The following is a 17,770-nucleotide window of genomic DNA, read 5'->3' on the forward strand; positions in this document are numbered from 1 at the left end:
GGCCCAGCGGTTCAGGCTGCTAGTGGGGTGGGGGAGCTCCTAAGAGAAGAAAAGAGGAGGGTCAGGCGAAGCAGTCCCCTTGTTTTACTGCAGCAGCCCCCATTTACACAGATGTAAGTCAGGCCACATGCTGTCAGCCCATGGGGAGGCAGGCACCCTGGCCCCCGCCTGCCTGGGGCCCGATCAGTGCCCGCTCCCCCCACAGCCTATACCTAGCTGGCTCAGCCCCGACGGGCGCCGGGCCAGAAGCTGTGTATCTCGGGTGGGTCCCTGTGCAGGCAGGGCTGGGCAAGCGGCCCAGGGGGAGGGGAAGCCGGAGCCAGCCGTGCCAGATGTGGGAAAGCGGACGAGGGGGTGCTGCGCCTCCCCCCGCCACGCCTGCCAGCGACAGGGCGGCTGGGCTTGGACCCTCCCACTCCTGCTGCTCCCCCGGTGCGGTGCCTCTGCCCGCCGTGGGGAGGGGAAGCTCGCTCCGGCGCTCGCTCGCACCGCCCGCTGCTGGGGGCCCCGGAGAGCTGCGCCCTGGGGGTGGCGCATCGGTGCGCGCGGGTCCCCAGCTCGTGGGGCGCCCCCAGCCCGCCGGGGGAGGAGGCGAGGGCCCGGGGCGGGAGGAAGGAAGGGGCTCCGGACGGGCCACGCCTGTCATGTTGGCCGGGCTGCTCTTGGGGGCTGCCTGTGTGTCCCTGGTCCTCCCGGGCAGCCCGGGCAGCGCCTATCCCGGCAGGAAGAAGCCGCACAGCTTTGCCGCGGACAGGTACCGACCCCAGCCCCCAGCAGCCAGCAGCCAAGTCCCAGGCGCCCGGTGCCGCGGGGGTCAAGCCAGGCAGCGGAGCGTGGCCCCAGCGCCTGCGTCTGTCTGTGCCGCCGCCCCCGGGGGAGGGGGGAGCTCGGGTCCGTCTGTCCCGCACGCCGCTGTGTGTGCACTGTGCCTCCTGTCCGGCTGCCCCCTGGGCGTGTGGCCGTGCGCGGGGCGTGTCAGCGTGTGAGCGCTGCGCCTGGCTCTGGGCTCGCTGCCCTGCGCCTGTCCTGGGTGTACAAGGCTCGGGCCCTTTTCCTCCCAGGCTCTGCCCTTCCCATCCGTCTGTCAGTCCGGGGCACACTCCTGGCCTTTGCTCCGGGTGTTTGTGTGTGGAACCACTAAGTCTTCCTGCCTGTGTCTGTCCATGTGTGATCGCGATGCCGCCCCCCCCACCGTGTCCTGTGTGTCTGTCTGTCTGTCCCTCTCAGTGTCTTGTCTCCCTGTGGGTCTGTCTGTGCCTTTCCCCGTTGCTTGTCTGTCCAGGTCACACTTCAGGGTTTTGCTCTGGGGTGTGTGTCACTGCACTGTTGCTCCCTGCCAGGGCAGGGAGAAGGATGAGGGAATCCTGGGCTGCCCTTCCCCCAGCAGTTCCTGTTGGGAGCAGAGGGGATGTCAGTCCGAGGACCCTGTTCCCCAGCATAGAGCTCAGACTCTTGGTCTCCTAGAGGCAGCTCCCAGTGGGCCCTGGTGGAGTCGCAGCCTCGGGAAAGCAGGGGCTCAAGGGAACATGGAAAGCCAAGAAACCCCACGCCTTGCATCCTGCTGCCTGGTGCTAAACCCCATGGGGCCTTAGTTGAGTCTCTGCCCAGAGGGGTCGTCCTTGCATCTGCAGCAGGAGAAGGGGTAGGGGCAGCTGGTCCTTCCCATGTTTCCCTATATCCCCCCTTCACCTTTGTTCTGGGGTCGCTCTCGCCATCCCGAAGCCCCATCCCAGAGAATCTGATGTTTCTCTCCTTCCCAGGCACCGTGTGGGGCCGCATGTTTGCCTCTCTGGCTTTGGGAGTGGATGCTGCCCTGGGTGGATGCCATCCCCAGCCAGCGGGCAGTGCACTCTGCGTGAGTATCCTGTGCCCTCCATGACCCACCACCACCACCACCTGGTACCTGCAGCATGGACAGTGCCTCCCCTTTTAACCCCCTATGTGCCTGGAACTCTGCCTCTCCATGGCACAATGGCATCTGGGGGGAGGGGGCGGTGGTGGTGGTAATGGCAACTGCTGACCAGGCCACCCATGAGAGAAATGCCCATCATGGCTCCTGCCCCTCCTCCCATCGCCAAGAGGGGGCTGTATTCAACCTCTTCCCCAAGAGATCAATTCCTCCACCCAACTGCTTCCTTCATGTATCCCCACCATCCCCTGCCCCCAGCGGCCAATGCTCTCCCATGGGCTCTGCAGCCAGTGTCCAGTAGGGGATTGAGGGGCTGTTTCCAGGCACTGCCTGCTCTTCCTACTGGGCCATGCCAGGCTGGGTGTGTAAGAGCTGCTGCCCCGGGTGGAGATGTCACCGAGGGGTCCCTCTGTGTCCTGACTGGCTTCTCTCCCGGCCCCTCTCCCACAGCACTCTGCTCCTTCGGCTGTGGCAGTGGCTGGTGCATCGCCCCCAACGTCTGCTCCTGCCGGGATGGAGAGCAGGGCATCACCTGCCCAGGTAACCAGATCCTTTCGCTGAATGCTTGTGGCCCTTTATCTGCAGCCAGAGCCATTCATAGGAGAAGGGCACTATCAAGGGCTAAAACTGGGGCGCTGGGAGGCCTTGTGAGGCTGAGCCATCTGTGCAGTTGGGTGGTAACATGGTGTCTGTGAGGGGCTGCAGCAATGGTGGCACAGACTAGCCTGTCCCAAGGGCAGAGAATCATAGAATATCAGGGTTGGAAGGGACCTCAGGAGATCATCTAGTCCAACCCCCTGCTCAAGGCAGGACCAATTCCCAACTAAATCATCCCAGCCAGGGCTTTGTCAAGCCTGACCTTAAAAACCTCTAAGGAAGGAGATTCCACCACCTCTCTAGGTAACCCATTCCAATGCTTCACCACCCTCCTAGTGAAAAAGTTTTTCCTAATATCCAACCCTGCTGCCAGGCTGCACTGCCCAGCTCCCCTTAGGAATCAGAGCCCAGGGCTGCCCATTTCCAGCGACGGAATGTGGGCTGGGTCCCAAAAGCTGGAGAGGGTCTGACTCCACAAAGCACTATTTGGTGGGAGTAGCGGGGGGCCTTGGAGTGGCGCTGGCAGGGGTGGCTCCAGGCCCCAGCACGCCAAGTGCATGCTTGGGGCGGCAAGCCACAGGGGGCGCTCTGCGAGGGCGGCAGACAGGCTGCCTCCAGCGGTTTGCCTGCAGAGGGTCCGCTGGTCCCGCGGCTTCGGAGGACCTCCTGCAGGCATGCCTGCTGGAGGTCCACTGAAGCCGCAAGGCCAGCGTGCTTGGGGTGGCAAAATCCCTAGAGCCAACCCTGGGCACTGGGAGGCCGTGACCCGGCAAGGTGGTGGCGTGGCTGTGTCGGTGGGTTCCTGCGCCAGTGTTCTCAGTATGTACTGCAGGCAATCGGCTCCCAGGGCAGTTGCCAAACCCTGCTCCAATTGCGGTTCCTGTCTCAATGAGCCAAGGCAAACAGGGTGGCATTGGAGCTCCCTGTGCCCAGTGACCCTCATGCTGCAATTTTGCTCTCTCCTCCCTGGATCTCTGCTGCCCCCGCAATTCTGACTGGCCCGTCAGCCTGCTGCCGTATGTGTTTCAGATCCTCCTAGTGCCTGCGGGGAGTACGGCTGTGACCTCACTTGTAACCATGGCGGCTGCCAGGAGGTGGCCCGTGTCTGCCCGCTGGGTTTCTCCATGGTGGAGATGGCCAATGGTGTGCGCTGTACAGGTGAGCACTCACAGGCACCTAGTGTTGGGCTGACCCCCAATCAGAGCCCAGACCTGTGGCAGCCAGGGTCACTGAAGCAGCAGAGCTCCAAAGGGCTGTGAGAAGAGGGGTCTGAGTGCCGGCTGGGCATGGGCAGCGATGCAGCCACACACAGGATGCCAGGGTGGCAGAGGGTGACCTGCACCCACTTGGGGTGTGGTGACTGGGCCACAGACAGAGGTGGATAAGCCTTCTTTAATCTTGGCTAGCAGAGCTGGGTGTTTTCACTCCAGCATTAGAGGCTTGCCCTATCCATTGATCCCAAGTTCAGTCCCTGCTGACGATGATCCAGCCACAGGCATGAGTGCCTCGCCTAGAGAGCTCCTCCATCTCTGGCTGATTCTCCCCAGGAAAGGCTGGATCTGCTGGCTGGGACAGGAGTGCCACTTTCTCCTTACAGCTGATCTATGGGCTCTCTTAGCATCCCCGCTGGGGTACCCATGTTCCCTCAGCTGTAAACAGGGCTGGCTGTGCATGTGTGTCCATGGGAGTGGCTGGGTGCCCGCTCCTCCCTGGACCTGCTGCCACGTGGCCCTGTCTCTCTCTTAGACATCGACGAGTGCCTGAGCGCATCCTGTGAGGGGCTGTGCGTCAACACCGAGGGAGGCTTTGTGTGTGAGTGCGGCCCAGGCATGCGGCTTTCCGCTGACCGGCACAGCTGCCAGGGTGAGTCCCTGGGCCTGAGGGTGCAGAACGAGGGTTCAGAGAGAAAGGGGTGGGTGGGTGGTGGTGGGTGTAGGGAGGGTAGTGGGAGCTCTGGGGAGTTGTGGGGAGCGGCCATCTCATCCTTTCCTCTTCCAGATACGGACGAGTGTCTGGCCACTCCATGCCAGCACCGATGCAAGAACAGCATCGGCAGCTACCGGTGCTTCTGTCGCCCCGGCTACCACCTGCATGGCAATCAGCATTCCTGCCTGGGTGAGCGCCTCCCACTTCTCCTGCTGATCTGGCCCTCCCCATCGCTCTTGAGAAGCCACTCTTCCCTCCCCACCCAGCCCTGCCCCTTCTTAGACTCCCCCGCCTCCAGTAAGGCTTTGGTTCCAGAGTGCTGCCCAGTCAGTGATACTCCCCCAGCCCAGGGGAAGAGCTGAGTGCTAGTATCCCCACTCTGCCACCAATGGGGCAGCTGAAACACTGAGGGGTGAAGGGGCTTCCTCATGGCCATGGCAAAGAACCCAGGAATGGAAGGGCTCAGTGGCCAGAGCGAAGATCAGGCCCTCGGTGTACTGGGGCCAGTAGGTAGCAGCCATTGGAGCTGAGCAGATGTTCAGCCCAGCCCCATGAGGTGAGAGCTTTCAGGGGCAAAGGGGAAAATGGCCCCTGGGCTGAGATTGTTTTGGCTTCTCCCTGATATAGAAGAGGGGACCAGGGGCGGCTCTAGGGATTTTGCCATCCCAAGCACAGCAGGCAGGCTGCCTTCGGCGGTTTGCCTGTGGAGGGTCCGCTGGTCCCGTGGCTTTGGCGGACCTCCTGCAGGCGTGCCTGCGGGAGGTCCTCTGAAGTTGCGGGACCAGCGGACCCTCCGCAGGCACGCCTGCGGAAGGTCCACCAAAGCCGCGGGACCAGCAGTTCCTCCACAGGCAAGCCGCCAGAGGAAGCCTGCCTGCCACCCTCGCAGTGCCGACAGAGTGCCCCCCACGGCTTGTCGCCCCAAGCACGCGCTTGGCCTGCTGGGGCCTGGAGCTGCCCCTGGAGGGGACCCTGGCAGTTAAGGTCTCCCTGTCTCCCTCTTTAGTGAACCCAGCAGGGGGGCCCCCATGCCTATTCCCCTCCCGCTCCCTGCTGTGCAGCCCTGTATCACTGCAGCGACTTGAGTGTGGTCCCACCCAGTTCACCCTGCTGCATGTGGGGAGAGGGATGAAGCTGTGGGGTCATCTATTATTGCTGATTTGTGTCGTGGCAGCAGTGAGCAGCCCAACTCCTAGACCAGGCTTTTGTGGAGCTGGGGGCAGGGCAGACCCAGAGCAAGGAGATGGATCCTGCCCCATGGAGCTCACAGTGTGAATCCCTTCATGGTGCCTTTTCAGAGCTGGGGTAGCTCCAAAATGGATCAGAAAAGGCCTTTCCTTCCCCTGAGATCCATTGAGAGGTGCCCCTTGCTGTCAGTCTCTGGAGTTACCCTAGGCTGACTGCCCCTTGGCCTGGCTGAGGGCCATCCCCAGATGGGCCTGAGATATCGGCATGTGGCGCTGGGGCGCCTGTCTTTGTGGGCCCCTGGTTAGTGGGCAGACAGGCTGGGCTGGTGGTGAATGCCCAGGCCTGGCCATCTCCCCAGTCCCAACCTGCGTGGGGAAGGGCCTACCTGGCTCCTGCCCAGACCCAGTGAGTAAGGACAGTCCTCGGGTCCCCTGCCCTCCCTTGCAGCTGGTGCTGCTGCCGGGCACTGATGCCTGGCTTTGCCACCCCCAGATGTGAACGAGTGCCGCCGGCCCAGCGAGAGGCGCCCGTGCCAGCACGCCTGCCACAACACACCAGGCAGCTTCCTGTGCACCTGCCACCCTGGCTACCGGCTCAGCAGGGACAGGGTGTCCTGCGAAGGTAAGAGTGGGCCCCACTCTCCCGCCTGTTGGGGGGGGCGCAGGCCTACCCATGATCCCCTATTGTGGAGAGCATTAGGGTTGGGGTTGGCTCCCGCCCCCATTCTGTGCTGTGGGGAGGGGGCTCTTCCCATTGACAGAATGGAGAGGGAGTTGGGGTCACAACTCACGGCGTGGAGAGGTTCTCCATGACAGGGGCTGTGGGTCTGGAGAGCTGGGTTCTGTGCCCTGCAGCACAGGCAGAGCTGGCATCCCTGGGCCTAGTAATGTACTCTGAGCATGTCCTGCACCAGTCCCTCAGTCCCCACCTTGCTGCCCCGGCTCTCCCCAAAGAGCTTCGTGTTGTGTTTTCTTCCAGGCTTCCTGAAAACCATCCCGGCCCCATCTCCCATCCTGCAGTCCCTGCAGCACCCCCCAACTCTGCTGCTGCTCCCTCCTGACTCTGGGGGACCCCTGCTAGCTCCCAGGGCCTCCCCTCCATCACAAGCCCCTGGCCCCGACCCCAGCCCCCGGCCCCCTTCCTTGCTGACTGCCCCACCACCCATATCCCCCTTGCTCCCGGCTGCCACCGCTGCTCCTGGCGCATTCTCCCCACTGTCGCCATCGCTGCTCCAAGGGGAAGTCCCATTGCCCTCGCCGATTCCCTCTGCTTCTCTGCTGCCTGCCTTTGCTACCTCGCCTCCCCTCTGCTGGCACCAGGGGGCACCGCGGGAGCACAGCAGCCATTGGACGGAGCCTGGGTGCCTGCACTGTGCCTGCGAGGTACGTACCCTCCCACTGGGTCCCTGGCTCCCCTGGCTGCGCTCTGGACAGTCCCCCACTAACTGGCCTGTCCCATTGCAGGGGGGCCAAGTGGTGTGTGAGGCAGAGAGCTGCAGGATTGCCTGTTCCCATCCGCTGCCCCCGAAGGATGGGGGGTGCTGCCCCAGCTGCACAGGTGAGACTCGCACCCCCTAGTCTTTCTGGCTCAGGCCCACAGGGTCCGTTGGGGTCACCGGAGCCTGGATGGTTCAGTCCCTGCTGGTTCCTGTCCCAGGTGTGGGTTGTTTCCCAGCCTGGGTGGTGCCCAGCTGGCTGGGCTGTACAGCTGCTTCTTGGCGGTCTGTGTGGGTGCCCAGCTCAGCTGTGGCCCTGAGGGAATGGTGGGAAGGCTCATGATGTCTTCCCCAAGCGGAGCGGTGAGCCCAGGCCTGTGCCCAGTAGCCTCACGCTGCCCTTTCTTTCCCGTCTCTCACAGGCTGTTGGCATGAAGGGGTCGCCTGGGCTGAGGGGGATGTTTTCTCTGTGGCTGATGGAAATTGCACAGTCTGCATGTGCCTGGTGAGCATGACACTGGCTAGGGGATCCAAGCACCTCTGGGGTCTCTGAGGAATGATGTGGGCTTGTTACCCAGACTGGGCTGGAGGGGATTCCCCAAGGAATTTCTTCCCTGTCCCGGAACTCCCGGTGCCCAGGGTAGTGGGGAGCCAGAGGCTTACTGAGGTCACTGTCCAGGTGACTGATTAGAGGTGGTGGCCATGGTGACATGGCCCCTCAGCTGGGGGTTCAGGGACAGAGACATAGCCACTCAGCTGGTGGGTCAGGGGCAGAGACGTGGCCCCTTGGCGAGGGGATCAGACATGGTAACATGGCCCCCTCCTTGGGGGGTTGGACATGGGTTTAAATGAGCACCCAGAGGAGGGAAGAGTTGCCCTGTGGCACGGGGCCCTGGATCTGTGCCTGGTTTTCCTTTTGGTTTCTCTCTCTTCCAGGCTGGCAATGTGTCCTGCATCTCCCCTGAGTGCCCTCCAGGCCCCTGCCCCAGCCCTGCCCAGACCAACTGCTGCTCCTGCCAGCCAGGTGGGTCCCTCAGCAGCCGCGTTGGTCCTTTGACCCCCCAGTTCTGGAGGCTCTGTGGAGTTCCTGGTGCAAAAGGGGTTCCCTGTCAGCTGGGCCAATGGGTCTTGTAGATCAGATAGGAGGAGGATTTGGGGAGGTGGAGCCCAGCAACTGCTTCAGTGATGAGATAGCAATGACTACACAGAGAGTGTGTGGTCAGTGGTGAGGCACATAGCCTAGTGGTCAGAGGATGGGGATGACAAGTCTGGCCTCCTGGGTTCTCTACCCAGCTGGGGGAACTTGAGCAAGTTGCTTAAGCTCACTGTGTCTCAGTTTCCTTGCCTAGAAATGGGGAGTGTGACCCCTGAGGTGGGCGGGTTGGTCTGAGGCACTTGGAGACTTGCACCCAGGGGGCCTGTTTGAGAAGCCTGGGTCCCATTGTGTGATGGCTCTGGTTGGCCATGTTTCTTGCCATCCCGGTACCAACCACCTCTTTCCCCCTACCTCCTCAGCCACATGCAATTTCCATGGGCGCACATACATGCACGGAGCTGAGTTCAGCTTGGACGGAGACAAGTGCACCACCTGCATCTGCCGGGTAGGCCTCAGCTCCCTGTCCTGGGCTCCCTAGCACAGTGCAGGGGGGTCCTCACCACCTGGGGTCAGTGCCTGCTCACGCATCGCAGAGGGAAAGGGGTGCTCCACCCCAGACCTAGGTGCCAGGGAAAGGCATGGCCTGTGGGGATGACCAGGCCAGGGTAGGAGCATGGGGGGCTAGCAGGGAGAGGGCACCTTCTCATAAGAGCCCGTGGTGGGGATGTGGAAAGGGAGTGAGGGCTGAGGCCAGGCTGCCTCAGTTGGAGCCCTCTGCAGGAAAGCTCTGGCAGGCTCTGCGGTGCAGTGAGGATGAGAAGCGGGAGGAAGGAAACGTGGGGCACCACCCTCCCCCCTTTTCCTGCCAGCTTGTGTGCGACACATCTCTTTCCCAGAGTGGTGAGGTGGAGTGCTCCTTCGCCCCCTGTCCCGAGCTGGCATGTCCCCGCCAGGACTGGCTGCTGGCCCCGGGGCAGTGCTGCTTCTCCTGCCGGGAGCCTGCACCACTGTCAGGTGAGAGCCTGTGTAGGGGCGTATGCATGTGTGTGCGATGGGCAGGGGCCTTTGTGTGTGACACGCAGGTTGTTTTTGTCATGGGCAAGGTGTGTGTGTGATGGGTGGGTAGGTCTAGCGTTCTGTCTGTGTGTATGTCTATTACCCACAGTGCCAGGCCTTCTCATCTGTCCAGGGCCCCTCACCTCTCAGGCTGTGCCCACTGGGCTCTCTGCCGCTCCTCTCTGCTCCCCTCCTCGCCCGTCGGCCCCAGCCCAGCTCTGAAGCTCTTGCTCTCTCTCCCTGGCCAGGTTGCTTCGTGGATGACAATGGGGTAGAATTTCCAATCGGACAGATTTGGTCTCCAGGTGATCCCTGTGAGTTATGCATCTGCCAGGTGAATGAGAACCTGCTCTATTTCACTCTCCTTACCTGTCCTCGCAGCATGCAGCGTCCCCCCCTCTGCCCTGTGCCCTGCACTAGCTTTCCCTGGCTGGGACTGGGGGCCGAGCGCTGCGCCTTATGGATATTGAACCCTCCAGAAGGACCCCACAGCTCTCTGCTGGTGCATGCTCACTTGGTACTGAAGTGCAGGCCCCCGCTGGGTGGACTGTGGCAGCACACAGCATCGATGGGCCAGGGCTGATTGTGGGGGGCAGTCGGCCAGGCCGTATGTGCCATGAGTTTCTGTCAAGTGCTTCTCTCTTGTAGGCAGATGGCTCGGTGAGCTGCAAGAGGACAGACTGTTTGGAGACATGTCCTCACCCTATTCAAATCCCTGGCCAGTGCTGCCCAGACTGCTCAGCAGGTAACCAGGCCTGGGGTCCCCTCCCAGGGAGCCACCATCTGCAGTGAGAAGCCCAGGAACAGAGTAGCTCCCCCTCCATGGCCCAGCCAGCCCTCGTCCTCTCTGCTCAGACAGACGTCAGCCAGGCCACTGAGTGCTCCTCCTATAGGCCAAGCAGCCGTCAGACAGGAACAGCTTTTGGTCATCACCAGCGTGGGGCTGACTTTGAACCAGCGACCCAGCTGTGAATGGCTTTCCCTCCATCCCTTGAGCCATTCTGGTGGAGAGGGCTCTGGGTGTGTCCCACACAGGCTCTGTTCCTGTTCTTGGTCTCTCCAATCTGCCAGGTGTGCCCTGGACCCCCGGGAGGGAGTTGACTTTCTGGTGGGAGGTACCATGACTGTGCCTTTCCTTCTCTCTCTTCCCTGAAGGCTGCACCTACATGGGAAGGATCTTCTACAACAACGACACCTTCCCTTCCGCTCTAGATCCCTGCCTCAGCTGCATCTGCCTGGTAAGGGCTTCACCTTCCCTCCAAGCATGTCTGTAGGTAAGGCCTCTCCAGTACTTTAGACCAAATGGTCTAAGCCAAGGGGTTTTATCCAGCCTGGGGCTGCACCTTCAACTTGAGGCCCAGGGCTGCTCCAGATGGGTATAATACGCAGAATATGGAAGCAGGCACCAAGGTCCCTGGACCAGGGAAGAAGAGTCTAGTGGGGTGAGGCTGTGAGTGCAAGGTGCCATGGGGATTGTCATCTGTGGGGAAAATGAGGTGAAGACAGGTTTGAGGTCAGGCACTGTCCTGGAACTCAATCATCCTACTGTTGCTGCCACTGTCCTTGGAGAGTCCTGCTGATCGTCTTCCCTGGATAGCTTAGGATGTGAAGAGGGTGGCTGGCTGGATGCTGTGGGTCTGGAGCAGAGGGAGTCTGGCTTGCTCTCCCCAGGTTGACAAATGGGGGATTTTCCTCTGCAGAAAATGTCAGCAAAAATGAGGAAAAAATGTTTTCTTCTAAATTTTATGCAGAAAACTTCAATTTTTCAGTGGAAACTGGAAACCAGAAATGTTTCAATTAAAAACGGTTTCAGAGTAGCAGATGTGTTAGTCTGTATCTGCAAAAAGAACAGGAGTACTTGTGGCACCTTAGAGACTAACAAATTTATTTGAGCATAAACTTTCATGGGCTACAGCCCACTTCATCAAATGCATCCAAAAGCTTATGCTCAAATAAATTTGTTAGTCTCTAAGGTGCCACAAGTACTCCTGTTCTTTTTTCTATTAAAAATGGTCACTGTGCATCATGGGAATTGTAGTTCAGTTGCCTCATACTCCCAGGCTCCTCTATGGGCTGGGCTCCCTAGTTGGACTACATCTCCCATGCACCAGGGGAGGCAGTTGCATCATGGGAGATGTAGTCTAGGCAGGGAGTCCAGCCCATAGAGAAGAATGGGGACATAGAGCAATTGAACTAAAGCTCCCATGGGTCAATGCAAGAGCAGTTTCTAATCAAAATATTATGGGTTTTGGGGATTTGTTTTTCTGGACGAAAAATGGACATTTCCCATGGAAAGCAGACACTTCTTACAAAACATTTCATTTTGTTGAAAACTCTATTTCCTGTTGAAAAGCTGTTTCAAAGGAGAATTTCCCATCAGCTATAGGCCATAGGCGTAACCCACTGTGTCTCCTGCCAGTCGTAGTCTCCTAGTCACCTGCCTATCTTGTGTTGCTGCTAAGGTAAAGTCCTAGTGTTGCTGGTCTGTGTCCTACAGCTGGGCTCTGTGGCTTGTTCCCCTGTGGACTGTATCATCTTCTGTATGTATCCATTTCACCCAGAGGGAGAATGCTGCCCTGTCTGCTATGGTAAGTGCCACAGCCCTGGCGAGCCCCAGAGTTCTTCCCAGGCTGCTTCCAAACCACTGTGGGCTTTGACCACCTCTGATCTCACCAGCAGGGGAAGAGGGTCTGGTGTGGTCAGTACTGGGATGGGAGACCTCACAGGCTGCAGGGAGGGGCCTTGGGGGGCTCAGTCCAGATAGCTCCTCTCTGGGTCATTCCTGGCCCCTATGCAGTGCTAGGAGTGCTGTGCTGCTGAGGGTGGCGTGGGGGCTCAGTAGAGGGTGCTTTCTTCTCACAGTTAGGACTGACCCAGAGTGCCAGGATCTGTGCTGGAGGGAGCCACGTGGGGTGTTGTGCTGCAGGGAGTGGGGTAGGTTACTCAGTGGAAGGCTTTCCCAGTGCATTAGGGAGGCTCGATATGGGGTATTCTCCTCTTACAGTCAGCACTGATCCCAGTGTCCCAGTGCAGTGCCAGGGGGACTGTGCAGTCGGATATGCTTTCTTGTGGGTGAGTTGTAAGATGAAGGCCCTAATCACTTGTGGTCATGAAAACTCCTTTACACTTTAGTGAGGTTCAGGGTGTTGCCATTTGGTAAGTCCCCAAGCAGTGTGAATTAGGTACAACATTCAGCTTCTCTTCCTGTCCTACACTCTCTTGTGCAGCATGGTCATGGGCTGCTAAACACGTGCAGCATTCTTGCCTCAGAGGTGGCTGCATGTCAGTGTTGGGTGGAATGATTCTTCTGTTGTTGTTTGGGTTACAGCAGTGCCTGGAGACCCTAGCCCCATTGTGCTAGGCACTGTACATACACACAGCAACCTCTTCAGGGCAGGAACTATCCCTAAATAGACAAGGCAAATAAAGGGCAGGAAGAGAAACTGAGGCACGGAGTAGGGAAGTGACTTACCCAAGGTCACCCAGAAGAAGCAAGAGTAGAACCCAGGTATCCTGACTCCCAGCTCTGTGCTCTATCTACTTGGCCACACTGTCTCCCTGCTTCTTTTGCTCTGTCTGTGGGTTACTATCACATCCAATCTCTATACAGTTACTGTAATGTTAAAGCTTGTCTCTCCCCCTGGCTGGGGTCTGTCCCCTGCAGATTGTAACTACGAAGGCAGGAAGGTGGTGAACGGACAGACGTTCATACCGGAGAGTGAGCCCTGCATTCACTGCACTTGCCAGGTGAGCTGTGCCCCTCGGAGGGGAGGGAGATGAAAGGGATTGTTCTGCGGTGACTGGGGGAAGGATGGGAATGGGCATCCCTCAGCATCAGCCAAGAGTCCCATGGACTGTGTTGCCATGAGTGTCTATCCTGTGGGGCCTCCAGGGGCTGGTGTGAGGAGACGCTGAGTCCCGCTGGGAACTGCCCTCCGGGGGGCTGGTGCAATATGGGCCGAGGGGATGCTGGGAACTGCCCTCTGGGCAGGGGCGGCTCTAGACATTTTGCCGCCCCAAGCAGGTCTGCATGCCACGGGAGGCGCTCTGCCGGTCGCCGGTGCCACGGCTCTGGTGGACCTCCCGCAGGCATGCCTGCGGAGGGTCCGTTGGTCCCGCAGCTCCACCGAAGCCGCGCAGGACCAGCAGACCCTCTGCAGGCACACCTGCAGGAGGTCCACCGGAGCTGCCTGCTGCCCTCTCGGCGACTGGCAGAGCGCCCCCCATGGCTTGCCACCCCAAGTACGTGCTTGGTGTGCTGGGGTCTGGAGCCACCCCTGCCTCCGGGGGGCTGGTGTGATATGGGCTGAGGGGACAATGGGAGCTGCACTCTGGGGGGCTGGTGTGATATGGGCCGAGGGGACAATGGGAGCTGCCCTCTGGGGGGCTGATGTGATATGGGCCAAGGAGATGCTGGGAACTGTCCTCCGGGGGCTGGTGCGATATGGGCTCAGGGGACACTGGGAACTGTCCTCCGGGGAAGCGATGGGGCCTGGAGGGGATGCTGGGAGTTCCCCTTTGGCTCCTGTAGTGCCGCAGGCCTTTGCTTTGGAGAAGGGTCCAGTGGACCTGGGCATGACAGAAGGAAAAGCCAGTGGGTTGCTGGGTGTGTGGAGGAGCTGGCAGGCTCCCTGCTGTCCCCACGGATTGGGGTTGTTTGTCCCGGCCCAGCAGAGAGATAGACAATGTGGGTGCTCACAGGCTGTCGTGTCTCATCCCTTTCTTTTCCCCCTCTCTCAGTTGGGGGAGGTGAGCTGCGAGAGGAGGCCCTGCGCCCGCTCCTGCACTGAGCTGTCGGTGCTCCCGGCTGCCTGCTGCCCTGCCTGTCATGGTAATAGTCCTGCACACCTGGCCTCCCCGTTCCTGTGCCCTTGGGGTTGGCACGGGCTCTTCCCTCTCCCCCGCCTACAGAAGGAGCTTTGCCCTTGTGGCAATGACCCTGAACAGGTCGCTGTCATGGACCGAAGCCAGGAGGGCTGGAGTGGAAAATTGATCCTCCGCTGCCTGAGCTATGGAGTAGGCCCCTTCGTGCGGCAGCGACAAGAGCTGACTCAGAAGCTCCTGTGTGTGGAAAGGCCACTAGAGGGGCACGGAGAGCAGACCTGATGCATGGGCACCTTTGGCACCTCCTGCCCGCAGGGGCCTGGGATGTGACATCATGTCCGTCACTGCAGCGCCTCCAGGTGAGGCTGTAACTGGGTGCCACTGTCTGGGGTGGGAGAGCCCCCGGGGTTAAGGTAGCCCTGTAGGACAAGCCCCCCATCCCCGCCTGAGGGGCTCGTGTAGGGGAGCACAGTGCCAGGCTGTGGAGCAGGCATGCAGGCTTTGTGCTTGGGTTCCTGGGGCTCCCTAATCTCAGGCCCTTGCCGTACAGCGCTCTGGCCCCGCCATGGGCCCCATGCCCCCGGATAGGTGTACCACAGCCCTGGGGGAAGACGCTAACAATGTCCCTGTCTCCATTAACCGCAGACGCCGCAGTCCCTCTGGAGGGCAGTCCTGTCCCTGTCCACGCAGACGACGCAGAGGCTCGGAAATTCCCATCCCGCAATCCCAGAGAGAACTCCATAGACCAGCCCAGGGCTAGTGACTGCCGCCTCTGCCCCAGTTCCCTAGCTCCTACTTCTCCCAGCCCAGAGCGCCAGCTCCTCGCAGCAAGGAACATGCCCCGCTCGGACACTGGGCCCGTGAACATGGCTGGGCCCCCTCCAGCTGGGCCAGGGTCCTTGGGATCCCGTGTGACTCCCTTAGAGGCTTCTCTGCACCCAACCGTTCTGATAGAAACCTCTGGGCCAGTGACTGCAGTTCCAAGCCCCGATCAGCCCCCTGCACCCACCCCTGCAGGGCCCAGAACTGCCCCCTGGACCCTCATCCCCAGTGCTGGCTTGGTCCCTGCTCCTCAGAAGCATTCTGCGCTCCCATCAGAGGGAATGGAGCCACGCTCCCGTGAGGAGAGCACGCCTGGCTGGCCAGCTGTGTAGTGCCCGTCGCCGAGGGGATGGGGAGTGCCAGGCCTGTTGCTGCAGCATGAGGAGGAGGAGGAAGCTGGCAGGAGAGATGAGCTTGATTGAACAGGGTCGGGGAGGGAAAGGAGGCATCACGTTGTTCTGAGCGGCATGTATGGTAAGAACCACTGCCTCTTCCCATGTCCATGCCTCGCCTGCTCCCTCCCCGGATCCCGCTGGACAGCAGATGCCTCAGAAGGGGCAAAGTGTGGGTGGCTCTGCACCCCGCAGTTGGGGAGGAGGCGCTTTGGCCGCGGCCTGGCTGCCTGAGCAATCCCAGGAGATGAGGGATGCCATGATGCTCTGGGAGGACATGGTGCCTAGCTGAGATACTGTGACTCAGGATTTTCCAGGCATACGCGAGCTGCCAGCCTCCTTACAACCAAAGTGTGAGAGGAGATGGGGAAGGGTCAAGAGCATGCCCAGCTGCCTGCATCGGGTGGGACACGCCCACCTGGTCCCAAAGGATGATCTCTGTGCAGGGCTCCTGAGACAGGTGAATCACCCCACTCTTTGGGGTGGTCCCTGCCTCAGCCAGGCCCCTGGATCCAGCCCTGAGATCTCCCGACATTTCTTGAAGACTCGTGTTTAAACCTTAGAGCTGAGATTTCAAAACTTCCTAAGGAATTTGAACACTCAGTTCCCAATTGGGCATCCGGATCCCCTGGCCATTTGCAGTTCCCACTCTAGATTCCTTGTGGCAGCTGGAAGGCTTTCCCAAGCTCCCCCTGATGGACAGGTATCTGATCACCTATCAGGGCCAGCCTGCCCATTCTACAGTGAATAGTAATAAAGTTTTCCCTACTAATCCCAGCATTCCCTGCTGCCACCTACAGCTGGCTCTGGCCATGGGGACGAGTGCGAACTGGGTGGGCTCAGCAACCCTAGGGCTGATACCCTTAATGGTGGGGTGATGGCCTGGAGGTGGCAGGTTCTTCCTCTCCTACCACCATCTCCTCAGCCAATCCTGGATTTGGCAATTTGTGCAATGGCTGATCTCAGCAGGGGAGGGGCTGCAGGTGTCTGATATGAAGGGGACGTAGAGCGGGGAGCCTATTGCCAGTTTGTTCTCCCCAAGCAACTTCACTCAGCTCCTGGCTATGACGGGGGAGAGGATGGGTCCCTGCAGGACCCGTGGCTGGGAGCAGGTATCTTCTATGTGGTCTGGGAGGAACGATCTCAGCCTTAGACAAGGTTTTTCCCCAGTGCATGGGGAGCTCACATAGACTTTGCTCATTCCTCTGCGATTGGTGAAGGACTCCAGATCCCAGGCCTGTCAAGCCAGCGTCCCCGACTAAAGTCATTTCACTTAGCGTGTAATACCAGCTGTCGCCACTTGGTGTCAACACAGGCTGAAATATTTCCTCAGGGACGCCCTTAAACAGAATCCAACCTGACCATCAGCCCCTGGCTTCCAGAAGCAGCTGCTTATGTTCTGAGTGGAACAGGCAAGTCTCCTCTTCTTTGCCCATGCAGACGGGCACCTGGGGCTGTGGCCGCCACCCTCGGGCACCTGTGCCTTCCCTCTGCCTGCACAAATGTAGGATTTGGGCTCACATGTCTGAACTTTGGGCCAAAACTGGTAATCAGTTGCACATGGAGATCCGAACCCCCACTGGACTTGCCGCACCTCGATTTCCCCTTCTGGGCCCTATCTCCAGCCTAGTTCCAACTCCAGTCCTGGCAAGACCCCAGGTCACAGGATGGGGTAATTTATTATTTATTTGTATTGTGATGGTATCTAGGAGCCCCAGTCACAGGCCAAGCCCCCGTCACCATGGCCGTCCAGAGGGGGGCAAGTGGGGCAATTTGCCCCAGGCCCCAGGCTCCGCAGGGGCCCCCACGAGAATGGCCTTCTCAGTCCCACCCAACCCCGTCTCCGCCCCTGTCTCAGAGCCTCAGCGCATTCAGCAGTGTCCCTCGACAGCTGCAGCGTGGCTCCGGCGGTGCCCCTGAGCTCCGCCCCACTCAGAGCTGTGTGGTCAGGGGGTGGGGCCCGAGCCCTTCCCCGCTCACAGCCACGTGGTCAGGAGGCGGGGCTGCGAGCTCCAGGCTGAGCTCAGCTCTCTCCGCTTGGCGTGGAGCTTGCAGCCCCATCCCCTTACCACGCGGCTCTGAGCAGGACGGAACCCAGGGGCCCCGCCGGAGCCACGGCGCAGCTGTCCAGGGAAGCTCCTGGATGCGCTGAGGCTCCGGGTGAGGGGGGAGCCGGGGATAAGGGGCCAAGGGGGTTGGCTAAGGGGCAGGAAGTTCTGTGGATGAGGGGGCAGAGGTTCGGGGGGGGGTGGTGATCAGGGGACAGGGAATGGGGGGATTGGATTGTGGGCGTTCCGGGGGTCTGTTAGGACTCAGTGGGGGGGATCAGGGCAGTCGGAGCAGGGATGGGGTCCCGGGGTGGTGGTTGGGTCTCGGGGATGGTGAGGGGACAAGGAGCAGGATGGGTCGGGAATTCTGAGGGGGGCAGTCAGGGGGCAGGAAGTGGGTGGGGGTCAGATAGGGGGCAGGGCCAGGCTGTTTGGGAGGCACAGCCTTCCTTACCCTAAAGCTCATTCAGCAGTTTG

At 60.3% G+C, this 17,770-nt stretch overlaps 1 protein-coding gene across 1 annotated transcript; it reads left to right on the plus strand.

The window, feature by feature from the left end:
* The first annotated feature begins 585 nt into the window (after window positions 1-585).
* VWCE (von Willebrand factor C and EGF domains) lies at window positions 586-17,178 on the plus strand. Its single transcript, XM_030560883.1, is given in 21 exon segments — window positions 586-754; window positions 1,761-1,855; window positions 2,360-2,449; window positions 3,536-3,664; window positions 4,253-4,369; window positions 4,505-4,621; window positions 6,113-6,241; window positions 6,599-7,002; window positions 7,084-7,177; window positions 7,478-7,560; window positions 7,992-8,079; window positions 8,571-8,656; window positions 9,048-9,165; window positions 9,456-9,541; window positions 9,856-9,952; window positions 10,363-10,445; window positions 11,705-11,795; window positions 12,872-12,954; window positions 13,948-14,038; window positions 14,677-15,062; window positions 15,064-17,178. Coding segments are annotated over 21 exon segments (2,829 nt in total). The 5' UTR covers window positions 586-644; the 3' UTR covers window positions 15,316-17,178.
* The last annotated feature ends 592 nt before the right edge of the window (window positions 17,179-17,770 follow it).

This window comes from Gopherus evgoodei, chromosome 4 (assembly GCF_007399415.2).
Source record: "Gopherus evgoodei ecotype Sinaloan lineage chromosome 4, rGopEvg1_v1.p, whole genome shotgun sequence".
In the NCBI taxonomy this organism is placed as follows: Eukaryota; Metazoa; Chordata; order Testudines; family Testudinidae; genus Gopherus; species Gopherus evgoodei.